The 19,041-nt window shown below is 42.6% G+C and overlaps 1 protein-coding gene across 1 annotated transcript; it reads left to right on the top strand.

Annotated features, from left to right (window-relative positions):
• The first annotated feature begins 616 nt into the window (after positions 1-616).
• On the top strand, positions 617-18,752 carry Tars1 (threonyl-tRNA synthetase 1). Its single transcript, XM_031360244.1, has 19 exons — positions 617-789; positions 3,012-3,092; positions 5,784-5,974; positions 6,918-7,041; positions 7,295-7,416; positions 7,844-7,961; positions 8,137-8,201; positions 8,279-8,357; positions 8,961-9,107; positions 9,777-9,875; positions 11,142-11,308; positions 12,767-12,929; positions 13,012-13,149; positions 13,455-13,532; positions 13,642-13,742; positions 13,879-13,983; positions 15,324-15,396; positions 17,338-17,452; positions 18,354-18,752. Exons 1-19 carry the CDS (start codon positions 736-738, stop codon positions 18,500-18,502), a joined length of 2,169 nt encoding a protein of 722 aa, XP_031216104.1. The 5' UTR covers positions 617-735; the 3' UTR covers positions 18,503-18,752.
• Positions 18,753-19,041: the final 289 nt, after the last annotated feature.

The following is a 19,041-nucleotide window of genomic DNA, read 5'->3' as shown; positions in this document are numbered from 1 at the left end:
TCCATTCCCCTAAGAATTTCATAAATTTATTGTTTTTAATAGCTGAGTAGTACTCCATTGTGTAGATGCTTTTAAATACTAAAAAGCTAATCTTGAGCTCTCGTGATAGAAATGACTTTTGTGTGGAGTCAGAGGTTATTTCCTCAAGTAAAAAGTTAACTTTGTGTGCTGTCTATGGGAAATACTCCGTCAGACTCTGAGAAAAGTTTGAGCAATGGCGCTGGTCCCACAAACAGCAAATCGGTCCCATTCTCAGGAGAAAGGCTGAGTCATCGCTTCAGATTATCAGCCAACATTCCAGGTAGAGTGCATTTGAGATAAGCCATTGCTCCAGAGACCATATTCAAGTTGCCCAGTAGTTCCCGGAAACACAGCCCAAGCCGCTCAAGTTTACTACGGTGGCCGCTAAGGCCCTGCAAGTGACAGAAAGTCAGATGGGGAAGAGTGCGCTTGCGCGCCTCCCTGAACAGTCTGGAACTGAGTAATAGGATTTTCTTGAAAGGTTCGTTACTCTCAGCTATTCTATTGGCTGAGGAAAGCGAGAACCCGCCTCTCTGCGTGGCCCATTGGCCTTGTGTCAGGATGGGCGGGGCCTGGACTCCGTTGCATCAGCTGGTTAGCTGGTTCCGCCTGGGCCACGTGGCGCACGCGCAGTGCTGAATTGTAGGTCTTCACCACCGGCTCAGGGTCTTCTCTGTGGGTTGCTGTCCGGTTTTGTTTCTCAGCGGTCCTTTCATGTCGGAGGAGAAGGCTAGCAGCCCTTCGGGGAAGATGGACGGCGAGAAGCCGGTAAGCAGGAGCGGTAGGGTCCAGAGAGCGGATGTGTCCTGGGAGCCGGCACTGCCCAGTGGGGCAGGAGTGGAAAGTGGCGGGGAGCCGTCGGTGTTGGGGGCCCTGAGTAGTAAGTTAGAAGCTCTTGCTGGCAGGAGGGGCCCGGGGGGCATCTTCATTCCTAGAAATTCCTGTTAAATTGAGACTGAGTGGCTTGCTTAGAGCCAGACAGTAAGCATTTGGGACTTAGACTCCCGCACTTGTGTTTTTATCCCTAAAGTAAGCGGGAAGAACATTGAAGAACTTTTTAAATCCTAAAACTGCATGGAGCAAAAAGCTGTAGTTAGGAAGGAAAAGCCAGTTCCCGAGATCAGATCCAGTTTGGCCAATATTGGGTGCTTTATAAGGCTTGATGCCCCACTGACAGACTGCTTTGAAAGTAAAGCCCCTGTTGGCCAGGTGCTGGAAGCGACCTAGATAATTTCACACACATCCCCTTTAAACCTTGGTTTGGGCTGTCAGCCACTGGTTAGGAACATCATTTTTACACTAGCGTCTTTTCTGTCCCACCCCTCTTTTACAGCCAACTGCATATTTGTCCCTTGTGTATTTATTTGCCCTGGCACTTAGCCAGGCAGCGCAGGTGGCAACACAATTAAAATCGATTCCTGACTTTGAGGGCTCCCAAAGAGCCTAATGTGCAAGACTGGAAAATCGTACTTCTTTGATTAGCTTAGTTGAGTTATAGAGGAAGCACAGAACTCATACAGTCAGACTGTTTTATTGGATTTGGAAAAATGAGGTTAGGTAAATCAGGCAGGGCAGGGCTGTCCTGGTACAGAGGATGAATTGTGCCTTGACTATATTGGAAGAGACGGGAGGGAAGTACAGGGATTGAGGATATCAGTATTCTCTACGTGCAGGGTTTTACATAAGGAGGGGCTGGATATGGATTGTAGTGTCAAAAGGGGCATGGCATTGAGGTTTAAGGAACATTGGAAAGAGGGGAGGCCATATGAGAGGCTGATTCAGTAGTCTGGGTGACCATTGCTAGAGTCTTCATCAGGAGGTGTTTCCATCCTGATAGGGCAAATCACTAGAATGCTTGTGTATACATTTTCAGCTACGGATTGAAGGTGATGAATGATGGCTGTTAGACTTTGTTTCTATTTCCATATGTTTTTAAAGATGTTTTACAGTCTTATAACTTGGTTGCCCCTTTGCTTCCTTCTGCAGTGTCCTTAAATCTCTTCCTAAACCCACCCCTGTTACTCCTGAGCCCTACTGGGTTCTTCACTTTTTTATAAGGCTGGGAGTTGCTTAAGATAATCATCCCCTGAGCTGGCATGCAAAACTTCAGATTGGGATTTTGTGAATAAAATTACTTGAAATGGGCCAGGCGGTAGTGGTGCACGCCTTTAATCCCAGCACTTGGAAGGCAGAGGCAGATGGATTTCTGAGTTCATAATTAGACCAGGACAGCCTGATCTACAGAGTGAGTTCCAGGATAGCCAGGACTACACAGAGAAACCCTGTCTCGAAAAACAAAAAAAAAACAACAACAAAAAAATTACTTGAAATGTAAAATGTGATATTATTGCCTCTGTCATAATCAGGTATCTTAAGTTTTTGAAAACTTACTGGGTGAGGTACAGATCTGACCACAAAGTTCTCTTGCCATTGAGCTACATCCTCAGCCCCACCAGCCACAAAACCTTTTTTCCTTTCACACATAATCTTCACAACATTGTTGTGAAGAACATAACTACATTCAGTTTGAGGAAAGAAAACTGAGCGTAGGAGAGCTGAAGTGATAAATGTGATCACTCAGTCCATGTGTGTGTTTCAGTCTCCCTGAGGATAGCTGGTAGCTGGGGAGGGAGGCAGGTAGATAATTCCCCCCTACTCCCTTGAAATAACTCTTATTGAATATGTTGCATTTTTTTATTGCTTTATATACAGGTCCAGGTAAGCTTACTGAAGGGAAAGTTACAGGAACAATTATAAATAAAGTTTGAAGAAGTGCACATTGATAAGTGGCTGCCTCTGCTTTTCTTAGGGCTCGTTTTTATTATAAGTTGAATAATTTGACTTTACCAGTAATGGAATTTCCAATCTTTCAAAATGATATTGTCCATTTTATTTTATTTTATTTTTTAAGATGATAACTTTCTTAGCTGCAGTTTTGGAGAAGATGTCAAATTAGACTGAAGTATGAGAGTTCTCTTTTGCTTCTTCAGGTGGATGCCAGCGAGGAGAAGCGAAAAGAAGGAGGCAAGAAGAAGAACAAAGATGGAGGTGGAGATGGAGGTCGAGCGGAGGTAATGCGGGCTACGCCATGGATACTTGGGTCTGGAAGGCTGCAACAGAACTGGGGACTGTCTCAGATGCGCCCTACGTAAGGGGCGAGTGTGTGCATTGCAAAGAGTCTGCACTCTGCATGTCGAGCTCAGATGTTAGGCCTCCTGTCCCCTGTGGACGGGTTCTAATGGTCACTGAAGGCAGTAAGGGAGCACAAGTTGGAAAACCCAGGGAAAAAGAGTTTTAAAAGAAAGATCCTGAGAAGGAAAAAGGATTTGCTGGTACCTGCCAGTGCAAAGGGACGTGTGTGTATAATGGTAAGGTGACCTCATGGTGGACTTAGACAGAAACTGGAGAGATGGAAAACGTAGAGGAAGGGCTACAGTTGTGCCTGAGCTGCAAGACTGGGCGCTGACTTTCTGCTCCCTTAAGTGAGGGGTTAAGGAGTAGAGACTCCATCTCGGGTTCCTACAAGTACAACCAGAATCAAACAGAATCCTGTTCCTTTGACTCCTCTTTTATCTCTTGGAGCTGCTTCTGGAGCCTGGTTTACTTGTATCCAGAAAATCATCCAGTTCCTGGGCTCACATGACATGGAACTGGTAGTTTAAAAGCCAACCCAGAATGCACTTTGCTCCTGGTGCTCCCGGTTCTTCTGGGTTTGAGTTTGAACTGCCGTGAGCTGTGCTTTGCTTCTTTGCATTTAGTCATTGCAGTTTTATTGGGGCCCTTGGAAAGCTGTCAGGATGTAGGAGCAACAAAGGACTAAGCTTTTCAAAGTAACTCAGTAAATGGACTTTAAAGAGTGGGATAGAAAGCTGGAGTAGCGATGTGTACCCTTAATCCCAGTGTTTAGGAGCTGGAGGCAGGGGAATGCTGAGTTTTAGGTCACCCCAGGCTGCATAGTGAGACCCTGTCTTAGAAAGACAACACACAAACCCTGTTTTTGCAGTGCTGAGTTGTTGAGCTGAGAGTTTACAAGTGATGAAGGACGGTGTTGCTTGTGATCAGCCAAGTCCTTTCCGTTTTACACTCACGCCATTGTGATGAGAGATTGTTGATAGTGAATCCTAAGATCTGCAAGTAATATACATGTCTCTTAATTTCCTTGTTATACTTTGGTTGGAATTCTATGTATTGCCCCATCACAGATTGAAACATGAGCTAGAAAAGGACACAAGCAGTCCAATGACTCTGCTGAGTAGAGACTTTAAAGTGGAGTATGTGACTATTAATGTGTTTTAAACTATCTATCAAAATATAGAGTGGACATGATATGTCCAAGACCTTGTTTTCTCTGTGCTCCCATCATTTGCAAACTTGCTTTGGTGCCTGTGTAAGGACAAAATGCATGTTTTACCTCGTCTGTACTTTGAGAGCCTGGCGTGGAGCACACTGCTCAGTTAATACTGAGTAATTTTAACTAAGTTATTTTGTTTAGAAAATGCCAAGTATATACAGAAGTGAACTGTAGTAAGGCATGAAAGTTTGGGTGGAAAGAGATAATCAGGCACACTGGATAGACTCAGGTTGGGCTTGTGTTTGTACAGTGATGAGCTGTGGCTGTCGTTAGTGTCTTTGTTCTTCATCAGTAGTCACGGACCCCTGTGATAATCTGATGGCCATCAGGCCTGGCAACAGCTGCTAATTTCCATATATGTACACATGTAGAAAGTCAGTAGAACCAAGCCATTTCTTCCTTATTGCTGCTAAATGACTATGTTATTACCAGAGCATGGTGCTACAAAACTATAATCTGTCTTGGGAGGCTGAGGCAGGAGGATCACACGAGCTCAGGGCTAGAGAAGGCTACATAGTAAGTTTGAAGGGGTGGGTGTGGGGGAGAATCATCTAGGTTGCCCTCATTTGGAGATGCAGTTATCAGGTTCACTGTTTGCTTAGACAATAGAATTTTTTTTTTTAAATCTTTGTCAAACTTTTGGTGAACTATGGTGTTTTATACAAAATATTCTGCTTAGTTATATTGAATATATAGACTACAGTGATATGTGCTATTTAAGTAATCTGAGTAAGATGATCTTGGCATCTTTAAATTGGATAAATATTTTCCTTTTGTAGGATTCTCTAAGTCAAGTACATTTTTGGTTGGTTGTGAGTAGGCATAAAATCCAGCCAGCTGCACAGACTGGCCCCTGATTAAGATTCAAACCATGTGGTCCTTTGTTGTTCCTCTGTGCAGTGTTGCTCATAGTCAAAGTCACAAGCTCAGTTAGCTAGAAAAGATCTTGAAACTGACCACACCCGATATGCAGCTCTTTTGATAGTGTGCTTGTTGAGCACGCATGGAACCTTGATCCCCAGGAACACATAAACCAGGCATGGAAGCGTATACCTTTAATCTTAGCCTCTTGGTAGTAGGAAGATCATGAGTTTAAGGTCATCTTTGAGACCTTAAGAGGGCATCCTAAGAGGGAAAAACTGGAACAAACTAAATTGCAAAATGAAAATTGGCTATCAATTCCAGATGTAGGCAGCTCAACTGTTTATTATTTATGCTTTTTTATTTTTGAGTAAGCATTACAGTGACTCATTTTCTTCATTTACCCTAATTTAGGATGAGATCAATGCCAGTGGTTATTGTGATCTATGAAGCAATCTGAATTAGTCATCATGGCCTTATGTGTTGTGTATTATTCTTTCCTCTGAAAGTAAAGCAAGTATTACTGACTTTTCTCTTCTTTCTTTTACAGTTGAATCCCTGGCCTGAATACATCAACTCACGCCTTGATATGTATAACAAACTCAAAGCGGAGCACGATTCTATCCTGGCTGAAAAGGCAGCAAAAGATAGTAAGCCGATTAAAGTCACCCTGCCTGACGGGAAACAAGTGGACGCGGAGTCCTGGAAAACCACGCCGTATCAGATCGCGTGTGGAATTAGGTGAGCCCTACACCTCCTCTGATCTTCTGTGCTTCTCACAGTAATTAAACATTCATTGTCTTGCCAGGCACATCCTGATAGTGTTCTTATATTTCTCCTAAAGATGTTTAACTTACCTTAGTTGAGATCTTAGAAAATCAAGGTGATACGGAACTTTGTGGTCAAGACTCAATGTTACTTTGTGAAGGTGCTTGCACAACTTGCTTTTCTCTTAGGAAGCAACCTGATAGTCACTCTGTTGGGATCATAAAGCTGTAGAGGCAGGACAGTGTTCACCAGCTTTTAGTTACGTGACTCAGATTTGAGCTTATTTATGAAGGTAGGTAACCTCACAGGGAAAGTTAAGACAAAAAAAAGCCTGACATGTATGAAAAAATATGCTCTGTGTATATAAATGCAATGGTGAACTGTATATTCTTAAAATTTATTGGGTTGGAAGAAATATGAACAACTGAGAACTGGAATCCTAATTTGTGGCAGAGGGAAAGCTTTCTTATTCTTGATCGGAGTCATAGGTGGTCACTTCATCTGAACAGGGTAAAGTTGCCACACATGTCAAACTAGTTGTCAGCAAACTGATGACGGCCAGAAGCCTTCCGTTTAAGTGACTGAAGCAAATAGAACAACCACGAAGTGCACACAACATAGAGCTGTGCCCTCGCAGCACGGGGTTGTAGCCTGCCTCGCATTTACATAGATTTACTTCAAATATGTAAAAATGCTAACTGCTGGCTAAACTTAGATTTGTAGAGCCCTGACTTGGTGGTTCTCTGCTGCATTTTAATACCTCCATCACCCGGAAGTACTGGAGAGGCAAGTGCTAAGTGTGGATGCCTCCACTCTTACATCACTGTTCTGTACACTCCTAATAGCAGTATTCTTTTGATTATTAGCCTTTCTCAAGACTTGCCAAATAACCACCTTATTCTCCTTATATTTTCAGTCAAGGCCTGGCTGACAATACTGTTGTTGCTAAGGTGAACAAAGTTGTTTGGGACCTGGACCGCCCGCTGGAGACAGATTGTACTCTGGAGCTTCTCAAGTTTGAGGATGAGGAAGCGCAGGCAGTAAGTTGGACATGCAGTAAAGACTGCACCATGAGCTGCATAAGGGGAGACAAGTTATTTTGTGTCGTGGTGTGGTGTATGTGGTGTAACCCCGAGACCACAATTGTTTATGAACATCTTTCACTGACTCGGGAGCCTTGGTTGTAAATCCTGAAAACATTGCTTTGGGTATGCGCCCAGTGTGCCCTTCAAACATTGGCTCATTATGTATCTGCTGAGACTGAAGCTATGTCGTTTTTCTTTCCGTTTTCAGGTATATTGGCACTCCAGTGCCCACATAATGGGTGAGGCCATGGAAAGAATCTATGGCGGATGTTTATGTTACGGCCCACCAATAGAAAATGGCTTCTATTATGATATGTACCTTGAAGAAGGGTAGGTTAAGAAACCGGGAAAGGGAAAATCTGAATGGCTCTGGGTCTGGTGCTGTGTGTTACTTTTAAAGCACTGTCATTGGAGGAGAGGGATCTACAGCTCACAGTATAAAGCTGACAAAACTGAAATATTGAGAGTTACATGTAGTGAAATCTCTGGGATGGGTGCAAGTGTGCCCAAAGGCATGCTGGGAATTAAAACAGGTTCTCCTTTCCCTTTGGTATGATGGCGCTTGGACAGATGTCACTTGTGAGAAAATTCATAATGGCCAAGGTAGCAGCAGTGAAAATACAACTAAAATTGATGACCAATTTAATATTAAATTCTAATATATGATACAAAGCTCTATTTTAAAGTAGTAGGAAAAATAATCCCTGCATTGACTCAGGTGGAATATTCAAAGTTTTGCTTTTTTTTTCTCCTTTAGGGGTGTGTCCAGCAATGATTTCTCTTCTCTAGAAACTTTGTGTAAGAAAATCATTAAAGAGAAACAAACTTTCGAAAGATTGGAAGTTAAGAAGGAAACATTACTAGAAATGTTTAAGGTAAACTCATTCATAACCACTTTGATTTTATTAGCCAGTCCTTCAAGTAGTGTGTCAAAGTTTCCTGTAGAAAAACTGAAATATCTTCAAAACATGGAATATTGGTGTGGTCTAGAAAGTGTATTTTAGAGATGAACATAAGAGGCTATTGGGATGTCTTCTTTCTCATTTCTAGTACAACAAGTTCAAGTGCCGGATATTGAATGAGAAAGTAAATACTCCGACCACAACTGTCTACAGGTGAGAGAATGAGATGCTGTGGAACACAGCTGCTGTGTTAGTCTGCCTTTGATAACATTCCTTTCTTTCATCTTTAGATGTGGCCCTCTGATAGATCTCTGTCGGGGTCCTCATGTCCGACACACTGGCAAGATTAAGACTTTGAAGATACACAAGGTAAAGCATGCTGGGAACCGTGCAGGGTACTGGCGCCTCGGTTCCCATTGCTTTCTCCCACCTTGTTTTCTTGTCAGTATACAGAGGATCACTGTTTTTGTTTTTAGAGCTGTGTACTGAGTAGGGTAGAGCTCTGTAACCTAGTACTCATTACCAGAGCCAGCAAATGGGGGCAAAGGTTTAGAGACATCACAAAATCAGCAGTCACAGGCCATGATAGCTTCAGAAGCCTTGAGACTCTGTTGGAGTTTGTCCAGGTTTTCCATAAGCTAATCCTGTTAGTTTATGCTAGCTTAGACATGCTGTACTTACGATAGTGTCCTCTGAGTCCTGACAACAATTGGGTCAGTTCCACATGCCTTTCTTGTATTTATGGGCTCCTTTCCATCTTGTGTGAGAGGAGCCCGTGTGGTTGGAATAGTGTCGATGGGATTGTGATCTGCGGGAAGGACCTTCTGGAGAGAAGCAAGCAGAGAATACCATGCTGTGAATGAGTCTACCCACTCAGGGTAGACCTCAAAACAATGAGACACATTTACTAGGACTGTGTGTTTAGATGTTTACAGATTTAAGTGCTGTGTCATTGTTGGTCCTTGCTTTTAGAATTCCTCCACATACTGGGAAGGCAAAGCAGACATGGAAACGCTCCAGAGGATTTATGGCATTTCGTTCCCCGACCCCAAGCTACTGAAAGAGTGGGAGAAGTTCCAAGAGGAAGCCAAAAACCGAGACCATAGGAAAATTGGGAGGGTACGTACAGCCACGCGTCTCTTTTGAGTTTCCCTCACCTCGTTTGGATTGAGCGTACAGCACTAAGTTTCATTTTGAAGAGGATTGCTCTCTAGGAGCTGTCTGAGTCCACGCTCTCCTTCTGTTCTGAGAACAGTGCCAGTGACCCACAGCTTCCTGTAAGCAGCATTTCAGAGCTGGCAGGAGTAGACTTTAGAGCCCATCTCACTGGCTCCTTGTGATACTGGAGTCTGAGGGATCAGCCTACTCATTCTTCAGGACAGACAGCAGGTCACCAGTGGATGCTACTCTAGCCTGTCCTATATCTCTGTAGCTGCCTGTGACTGTCCTCTTTAGTTGGAGTTTCATTTGATTCTTTACAACTTTTTTGTCATAAAGTGGGAGTTTACTGCTGAAGGTCCGAGACCTGTCCTACTGCTTTGACTACTAGCAATAAAAGACAGCAGTAAGGAGGCTGATGGTGATTGGTGGGTTCCCAAGGCTTTTAGCCACTCCCTGTCTTGAGGCTGATGGTGACTGGTGGGGTCCCAAGGCTTTTAGCCACTCCCTGTCTTGCATGTTTTCTTTAATACTAGCACATTTGAAGTTTGGAAGACAGTGGCAGAACTCTGATCTGAGGGTCTTCAGTCATTTATAAATTTATAAACAATCTTTTGCTGTTTTATCCAGGACCAAGAACTATATTTCTTCCATGAACTCAGCCCTGGAAGTTGCTTTTTCCTGCCAAAAGGAGCCTACATTTATAATACACTAATGGAATTTATCAGGGTAAGCCTTATTAATTGTCCTCTGAAGAGTTAGGATATAAGATAACTTTATTAGCCAGGGTCTGGTAAAAGAAAGATAAATCTTTATTTGATAGGAAAAGAAATATAAAGTTATTTCTTAAGTTGAAGTTTGCAACTGCACAGATGTGCAGTGGTTACTCTGTCATGAGTAACTGCTGCTCTTCCAAAGGACCCAAGTTCAGTTACCAGCCCCCACATCAACTGCCTCCCCACCACCTGTAACTCCAGCTTCTAAGCATCTGACAAGTTTGCTGGCCTCTGCAGGCACGTGCATACACATAGCATTCACTCTGTAAACACGCATACATAAAAATAAGCTTTCAGAAACTTGGGGCTGGAGAGGTGATTCGGTGGTCAAGAGCAATTACTTCTCTTCCGGAAGGCCTGCCTTTTGATCCCAGCGTCCAGTCACCCAGCTCACACATATAGATATGTAGATCCAGCTACAGAGGATCTGGTGGCCTCTCCTAGTCCTCACAGGCACCCTCACTCAGGTGGCACATGTTCACAGTCACACCGCAGGCACTCGAATGCATTGTTTGAAATGTTAGGATCTCATAAATTATTAGAGTCACTCCAATGTGTGGTTCTCTGCATGTTCACAGAGACATGCAGCGAGAGAGGCTACTGAGTGAGGTGTAGCCTATCACCTGGGAATGTTTCTCGTCTATTGAACACTCTGTGTTTTCTTCTTAAATTATGAACTATTTCCAGCATATATTCAAGGAAAACAGAATAACCCATGCTAGGTTTACTTGCTACCAGATTTAATCTATTTGCATTGGGCTATATTTGTCCACAGTTTTTGTAAAAAGATAGAGGAACACATACTGTTCTTTTAAGAAAGACCCCTTTGGAACTGTCCTGAAGTTGGTATGGCTCCCTACCTGCGTCCCTTACATCTCTCTATATATCTATCTTTAACTTGGTTTGTACGTGTGCACTTCAGTTCACATGAATGGTTTTATGTCTATGTTAGATAACATGTTCCAGCTTTTGTCCCCTCACTGCATACCGTATTCTTCCCTGCCTATGGTGGAGCACTTGTTCCCAGCACAGGAGCTTATGTATCCACAGCCTGTGGTAGCATTATTTCGATGAGTTTTGGTGCACCACCTACAGAAGGAACTCTGAGTTGTGATATGTGTGCCTGCGACTTCATTAAGTAGGGTCAAGTTGCTCTGTAATGTATTCCCTCCACAGGGGTGAGCGCTGATCTCCTTGTATGTGTGTTCTGCTCTAACAGAGTGAATATAGGAAAAGAGGGTTCCAGGAGGTCGTCACTCCCAACATCTTCAATAGCCGGCTCTGGATGACCTCTGGCCACTGGCAGCACTACAGTGAGAACATGTTCTCCTTTGAGGTGGAGAAGGAGCAGTTTGCCCTTAAGCCCATGAACTGCCCGGGACACTGGTATCAGGCAGCTTTGTGTTTTCCTTTCTTTTTGCTAAACTTATCTGGATGTGTCTATGTTGAGTATTTGCCACATGTCAGGATTGCTGCAGAGTTCGGATGAGGGCGATGGAGCTAGAGTTATTTGTGGTTGTGAACCGCCTGCCCCGTGTGGGTGCTAGGAACTGAACCTGGATCCTCGGGAAGAGTGGCAAGGTTTTTAACCTTTGAACCGTCTCTCTAGCCCTGCAGCACTGCATTGATAGGAAAGATGTTCTTGTGCTATAAATTGTTCTGGGTTGCTTTAGCCCTTTGGGAGAGGTGTGTGTGTGTGTGTGTGTATACACGTATATGACATCAGTGTAGAAAGGAGACAGAGAGAAAGAAGAGGTCTGAGGAGCCTATGGAGAACAGAAGGGTAGTGGAATATCTATTCCATGAAGCAGAAGGGAAAACTGGTGCTCAGAGGAAGGCAGGCGAGGTGGGGGGTGTGACGGAGAACAAAGCACAGTGCTCTCTGTGTTTGAAAGTGTCACAGAAACTCAGTTCATGTGCTAACAGCAACAGAAGAAAACTTAGTGATCAGAATAAGCCTTACATGCAAGATTGGTGCCATAATAGCTACCATACTGGTTAGATCCCACCCTTCATAGGCATTCAGGAGTGTCCTGGGGTCATAGGCAGAGTATATTGAGGGGGGTTGAATGTGGGACGTAGAGGATTCCATAGACCAATATTCCCACCATTCCTTGCATCTTGGTAAGATATATATTTCAGCAGAACCCACTGTTGCTGAGTTATTATCCTTGGAAATCTTTCCCTGGAGCCTCTGCCTTGGATTGAGAAAGGCGGGTGAAAAGTGATTTCAGAGAGGTCCAAGGGTGTAGGCGAGGGTGTTCATGTGTGCAGCTCCGTGGGCAGCTCTGTGGGCAGGTGATTCAGGCCAAGCTGCTGAGAAGTGCCTATAAGAATATGCTTGTACACACCAGGGAAACAGCCATTCACTTAGGTTCTTTATCATTAAGTTTCTGAAGCACCCTGGGCCTGACTAGAGCAAGTCTAATAGTAGTTTCCAGTGTTAGAAGTAGTGTGTGGACAGCTAAAACTCTTTCTTCATTGAGAGCCTTTCACTAAGTTTTCCTAGTAATTGACAATAGTCTTCATATTAATGGAATGCTGAGTACAAGGGTCTGGCATAGACCTTGGCAGAATGTTGCTTTATCCTCTCTTATACACAGTTGATTGCATTGTAACTCATGCTTCTATTGCTCTGTGAAGCCTGGGGTTTGAAAGATGTTGCTTGTGGCTAATATCACATGTAATAGTTGAGGTATTTTGTTCTTGTCAAGTTTTAAAATTGCTAATTTTATTGTCACCTGTGATTCACCACAGGCCTCACAGGTGCTAGGCAAGCACTCTGCTATGAGCTGCATCCTTCACCATGCGCACTTAAGGCTTTGTCTTCCTTTCTCTTTCCAGCCTAATGTTTGATCATCGGCCAAGGTCCTGGCGAGAGCTGCCCCTACGGTTAGCTGATTTTGGTGTGCTTCATAGGAATGAGCTCTCAGGGGCTCTCACTGGACTTACACGGGTCCGAAGATTCCAGCAGGATGACGCACACATATTCTGTGCCATGGAGCAGGTATAAGGCCATGTGGAGCAAAATATTCTGACAGAAGGGTTAAAAAGTGAAGGAAGATAACCGTTTCTCTTTCTTTCTTAAGATTGAAGATGAAATCAAAGGTTGTTTGGATTTCCTTCGCACAGTATATAGTGTCTTTGGATTTTCATTTAAATTGAATCTTTCTACTCGCCCAGAAAAATTCCTTGGAGATATTGAAATATGGAACCAAGCTGAGAAAGTAAGTGATGTTTTTGGTGTGTTTGAGAACTTACACAGCACCAGGAAGCCTTCTTAGGTAGACATGAGCAAAGGAAAACGGCAGTGTTTCTGGTGTCCAGTGGGCGAATGTTTTCTATAAGGTCTTCCCGTCCTTCATTGGACTAGATGTTTTCATACTTTGTCAGCTACTAAGTCGTAGCTTTCAAACATGCTTTGATTAGGAGGATGGCGTGAAACACCCAGGAGTCTTTATATCCAAATTAAGTGGGAAGAGGGAACATTGCAGATGAACAAAAGTTCAAATCCTTTCTGCTTTATTTGTAGCAACTTGAAAACAGTTTGAATGAATTTGGTGAGAAGTGGGAACTAAATCCTGGTGATGGAGCCTTCTATGGTCCAAAGGTTAGTACTCAAGTAATGCGAGTTTTAGTTGTGTGTAAGAAACGTTAAATTGGGAAGAAAAAAAAGAAAGTTAAGAACATCTGATCAAAACCTAGTGCTTGCTTTGCAGATTGATATACAGATAAAAGATGCTATCGGCCGCTACCACCAGTGTGCAACCATACAGCTGGATTTTCAGTTGCCCATCAGGTTTAACCTTACTTACGTCAGGTGAGCTGAGCTCTGAGCCTTCTTCAGGCCATACATACACATACACATATACATATCATATACATATACCTATACATATATATATCATATACACATGCATATACATATGGTAAAACAAATTCCTTTTCTTCCATAGCCATGATGGTGATGATAAGAAAAGGCCCGTGATTGTTCACCGAGCCATCCTGGGGTCGGTGGAAAGAATGATTGCCATCCTCACGGAAAACTATGGGGGCAAATGGTAAGGTCCTTCTCTTTGTTTTCCTGTCCAATTAAATCATCCAGAAGAACTGTCTCCTTCTAAAATACACTTACGAAATTGGAAGAGAGGTGATTGTAATCAGTCACTTCTAATCAGTGGTATGTGTTCACTAAGAGGAATCGGAATCCAAGCCAATGTTTGATTACACGTTTGGGGGGACTGAAGAACTGATAGTTCTGAGTGGGCCCATGTTAACCTCCTCACACACCAGAACACTTGTTATTACTAATTGGCTTTTATCTTAAAACTTGATTTGTTTGAATATTGCATAAGGGGCTAGAGAGATGGCTTAGCAGGAGCACTGGCTATTTTGAGAGAGGATTTGAATTAAGTTCCTAGCACCACACAGTGGTTACAACCATGGGATCCAATGCCAACATCTGACCTGCACAGGCACCAGACACACATGTAGGATATATATAGAAAACAGTCATACATGTATAAAAATTTTTTTAATTAAAAAATTGAATTTGTAAAACTTTGCAGTAAGCAATTACTATTGAGTAAGATCCATACATAATTTGCTTTTTATTGCTTTTCTTGGCTTTGTAGGTTTTTTCACTTGAATGAATGAGTAGGTTTTTAATTATCTTGCTTAGTTTTACTGATAAGGATAAGCAAATATTTTGCCATATTTATGAAGCCGAGCAGTTTTTTTTAATTGAAAAAGAAGTAAGCAAAACAGGTGAAGCCAGTTAGCAGTTCTCAGTGGTTTCATCTAAATGTGCAGTGCAGTTCAAATGAGCCTAACATTACCAGTATCCATGGTATAGCCTTCCGTATGAAGTGTGTGTGATTCAAGCTTTTGTAAAGTTATGTGCTACTGTTATTCAGTAGGTAGATTTTCTTAGCTCTTATATTACATTTTTCATACTTGTTGACAAAATAATCCTGCTTCAGTTAAAGCTCACAAAAATCAAATGGAGCCCTCATGCACATGCTCTGTCTGCTCATTTTCTAACCCAAACTCAGGGTAAGTTGGGAAAAGCCCACATTTAATATAGAATGTATGACTTGCTCCAGCTTTACTTGATGCCCGAGACAACAGACCAACTGCTGTGTTGTTCAGCTATGTGATACAGGAATGGTGGCACCAGTTTGCTTTACTGAGTGTTGAGTAGCACAAATCTTATTACAGGTCTTCCATTCTTAGGGCTAGTTCTCATCTTCCAGGCCATCCTTCCATTGAGTTTTTCCTTTAGATGCCAAGTTAGAACAGCTAGAAGTACCCTCCATTGTCAGGGACAGACAGTGCAGGCTGGCACAGGCTCCCCTTAAATGTGCCCAAGCCACACTCACCACTGTTATTCCTCCCTTAGGCCTTTCTGGCTCTCTCCTCGCCAGGTGATGGTGGTCCCGGTGGGGCCGACATGTGATGAATATGCCCAAAAGGTAATCCTTAAGTCAGGTTTTTCTTACCATTTGAATCTGTTCTTAAGCTTTTTACAGTGGGAATCTTATCTTATAGTCAACAATGGCCTTGGACTCAGCTTCTTATCTTAGTCCCTGAATAGTTGGTATTGCCAGTGTGTGCCACACACCCATCTTAGTAACTGCGTTTAAGCTGATGAATTGACAAGTCATGTATCCTTGTCAGATCAAAGGCTCACTACTTCAAAGACTGTAACTTCTATGTCTGATAGGCCTGAATGTTATGTCTTAGAGCTTTTTTGTCTTTACGGTTCTGTGACGCATGTATTCACAATTGTTTCAGATACACTTTTATATCTTAATGTTTGGTGTTATAAAGAGATGAATTAGCAAATATAGCCTAACTTGTATTATTATGTTAGAATTACATATCCCACAGGTGCCTGATATTTGCTGATTTAGTCATTTGTTAATGTTAATTTCTTCACTGGCTTGAATTTTTTTCATCTTGCTGTCATGGCTGGCCAGTGTCTTGCCTTTCTAGCAAGTGTGTAAATATCAATGTGAACTTTGCACCTTAAAGACTAGGATTGTCAGTTCTGCTTTAGTGATTTCTTCATACTAAAGAATTACACATGTTTAATAGTCGGACAGTGAAGAAGGCTGGGCATGGTGGTAAGCCTGTATTCTAGTAGCTGGGTGGGTGAAATAGGGGTGCATATGTTTGAAGCCAGCCTGAAGTATATAGTGAGGCTGTCTTTAAAAGGGTGGGGTTGGGCAGGAGTGACAAGATGGCTCAGTGAGTCAAAGCACTTGCCAAGCAAGCCTACCAATATGAATGCAATCCCTAGAATGCACATAAAAAAAGGCCAGGCGCACACATATGTAATCCCTACACTCCTATGGTGAGATGGAAGGTAGAGACAGAATTGCCTGCAAGCTCACAGGCCTCTGTAGTCTAGAGAGCACAGGCTGCAGAAACAAGAGAGATCCTGTAGAAGTTGGTGGCAAAGAGACCCAGCAGATAAGGACACCTGCCACCTAGCCTGATGACCCGTGCTCAATCTCTGGAACCCCTAAGGTACAAAGAGAAGACATCTCCACAAGTTGTCCTACCAGAAAGAAGGTGAAAGGAGACATCCAAGTCCTGAAAGTTGTCCTCTGGTCCTCATACATGCACATGACTAAGGACAGTAACAGTAGTAAGCTTTTTAAATAAAACAACATTGATAATTGAGCAGTATTGTTAACATCAGAATAGATTGTGATTATAGATGACCAGAATTGTACTTTAATCTTTCTTCCTTCCTTCCTTTCTCTCTCTCTCTCTCTCTCTCTCTCTCTCTCTCTCTCTCTCTCCTTTTAAAACAAGGTTGTCTCTCTATTATGTAGTTCTGTGTGTTACAGAACTTACTATGTAGACAGACTGACCTTGAGTAAAGGCAAGTTCCACCATAGCTGGCTGTGCACTCTAATCTCCGCTGTATTTAAGAAACAAGTAAACATTGAATGAGCTCATGAGCAGAGCTGTCCTGTAGGCCATTCCCTCCCTGTGTTGCACGTGGGAGTTTTGCGTGAAGCTGATGTGCAGCTGGTTTCCTTGCAGCCATGTTATTTGATGCAGTTGTTAGGGCCTCTTTATCTTTGTCCTATTTCTTTAAAAACATGATTTGCCTTTCTGAGTTCTGACTGAAATATTTATTTTACAAGAGAAAACTGTCCCTTCTTGATCAAGTGCTGGGAATTAGATGTGTGTATGTTGGAGCTATGTTGCATCCTTAGCTCCAAAAATGTGGCCATTGGCTTTCAAAATATAAACCCAAGTCATAATTTCATGCTATCAGCTTCAGTATTTATATCAGCATTCATTTTTAATATTTGTATAATTCATGAAATATGTTAACTTCTGTAGCAAGATAAACTATATTTCTCCTTTAACTCTGATGAACTGTCTGTCACTAGGTACGGCAACAATTCCACGATGCTAAATTCATGGCGGACATTGACCTGGATCCAGGTTGTACCTTGAATAAGAAGATCAGAAATGCACAGTTAGCACAGTATAACTTCATCCTTGGTAAGAATCAGAGGTTCCTGACCTCATAGGAAAAGTGGCTGAAATCTTGAGACTTAAGAGTAATGAATCTTGGTCATGAATCTACTCAGTTCTTGTCTTAGTTACTGTTCTTGGTCACTGCTGTGAGGAGACACCGTGACCAGGGAAACTTAGAAAAAAAAGCATTTAACCGGAGGCTTGATTACACTTTCAGAGGCTTAGTCCATGACCATCAGGGCAGGGAAGAAGAGGCAGGCAGGTAGGCATGGCACTGGAACAATAGCTGAAACCCTACATCTGATCCACAAGTCAGGGGTAGAGAGGGAGACTGAGCTGAAGTTGGCTTTTGAAACAAAGCCAACCCCAAGTGACACACCTCCTCCAACAGTGCTGTACCTTCTAATCCTTCCCAAACAGTTTCACTTCCTGGGGACAAAGCAATCGAATATGATCCTGTTGGGGCCACTCTCATTTAAACCACACAGTTCCTTCTTGTGTTTTTTTTCTTACTTTTTTGCAGTCCTGGGAATTGGCCCGAGTGACTGTACTTGCTGGGCTCCTGTAAGATTGGTTTTAAATATTTAGTGTGCTCAGTGTACATGGTAGGACAGTTTGGGGATAAGAAAAGTACTGAAGAGCAGTTCGATGTCTCCCTACATGGAATTGCTTTTATATGATGATTTTTTATTAGGTTCAATGCCTTAAGTGACTCAGGACAAAAGTTTTAGGCACTTAAAGAGGTCCTTTTAAAAAACAACTAGAACATTTTATAAACATGAATATATATGGTCGCTTGTCCATCTCAGTGTATCTTAAGTTACAGGGAAGTTTGAGTCCATTGGGATCATTTCCCCTGTTCAGGAAAAAATCCTTCCAGGTCTATCAATTTAAGTCTCACAGAGCTTTGCATCTTGTGTTTCAGTTGTTGGTGAAAAAGAGAAAGCCAGTGGCACTGTGAACATCCGCACAAGAGACAATAAGGTCCACGGAGAGCGGACGGTGGAGGAGACTGTAGAGCGGCTGCAGCAGCTCAAGAAGTCCCGCAGCAAGCAGGCAGAGGAGGAGTTTTAACAGGCACATGGCCCGAGCTTCCCTTGTACACTGGGAAGCGTGGCTTCAGGATGAGCATAGAAGCTCAGCCTTTTTGATCTGTACAAGTCTTAGAGAATATTGTTAGATGGGGGTTAAGAAGAGAACCATTAAAAGTATTCTGTTCATTAAATGTCTCTCTCCAAAATGAAAAATCATGGGGGATGTTTTATGTACCCGGGTTATTTTTTATGAATTCAGTCAATTAGAAAATAAAAAATTTTTAAATGTGCCTAAAGAAAAAACAGTTGAATTGTGACATTAAAATTAAAATTTACGGGCTGGTGAGATGGCTCAGTGGGTAAGAGCACCGACTGCTCTTTGGAAGGTCATGAGTTCAAATCCCAGCAACCACATGGTGGCTCACATCCACCCGTAATGAAATCTGATGCCCTCTTCTGGTGTGTCTGAAGATAGCTACAGTGTACTCATTTATAATAATAAATAAATCTTTAAAAAAATATATTAAAATTTACTACTCTAGGTATCAAGACCTCTATCCTCATGTTCAAGACCTCTAT

Source organism: Mastomys coucha, unplaced genomic scaffold (genome assembly GCF_008632895.1).
Source record: "Mastomys coucha isolate ucsf_1 unplaced genomic scaffold, UCSF_Mcou_1 pScaffold8, whole genome shotgun sequence".
Classification (NCBI taxonomy): domain Eukaryota; kingdom Metazoa; phylum Chordata; class Mammalia; order Rodentia; family Muridae; genus Mastomys; species Mastomys coucha.
This window is presented reverse-complemented; position numbering and strand designations above follow the sequence as displayed.

Excerpts from the sequence above, each read along its gene's own strand:
- Tars1 (XM_031360244.1), top strand. The coding sequence starts at position 736 with ATGTCGGAGGAGAAGGCTAGCAGCCCTTCGGGGAAGATGGACGGCGAG. Across the intron at positions 11,309-12,766 it reads ATGAACTGCCCGGGACACTG|CCTAATGTTTGATCATCGGC; the intron begins GTATCAGGCAGC and ends TTCTCTTTCCAG. Across the intron at positions 17,453-18,353 it reads ACAGTATAACTTCATCCTTG|TTGTTGGTGAAAAAGAGAAA; the intron begins GTAAGAATCAGA and ends CTTGTGTTTCAG.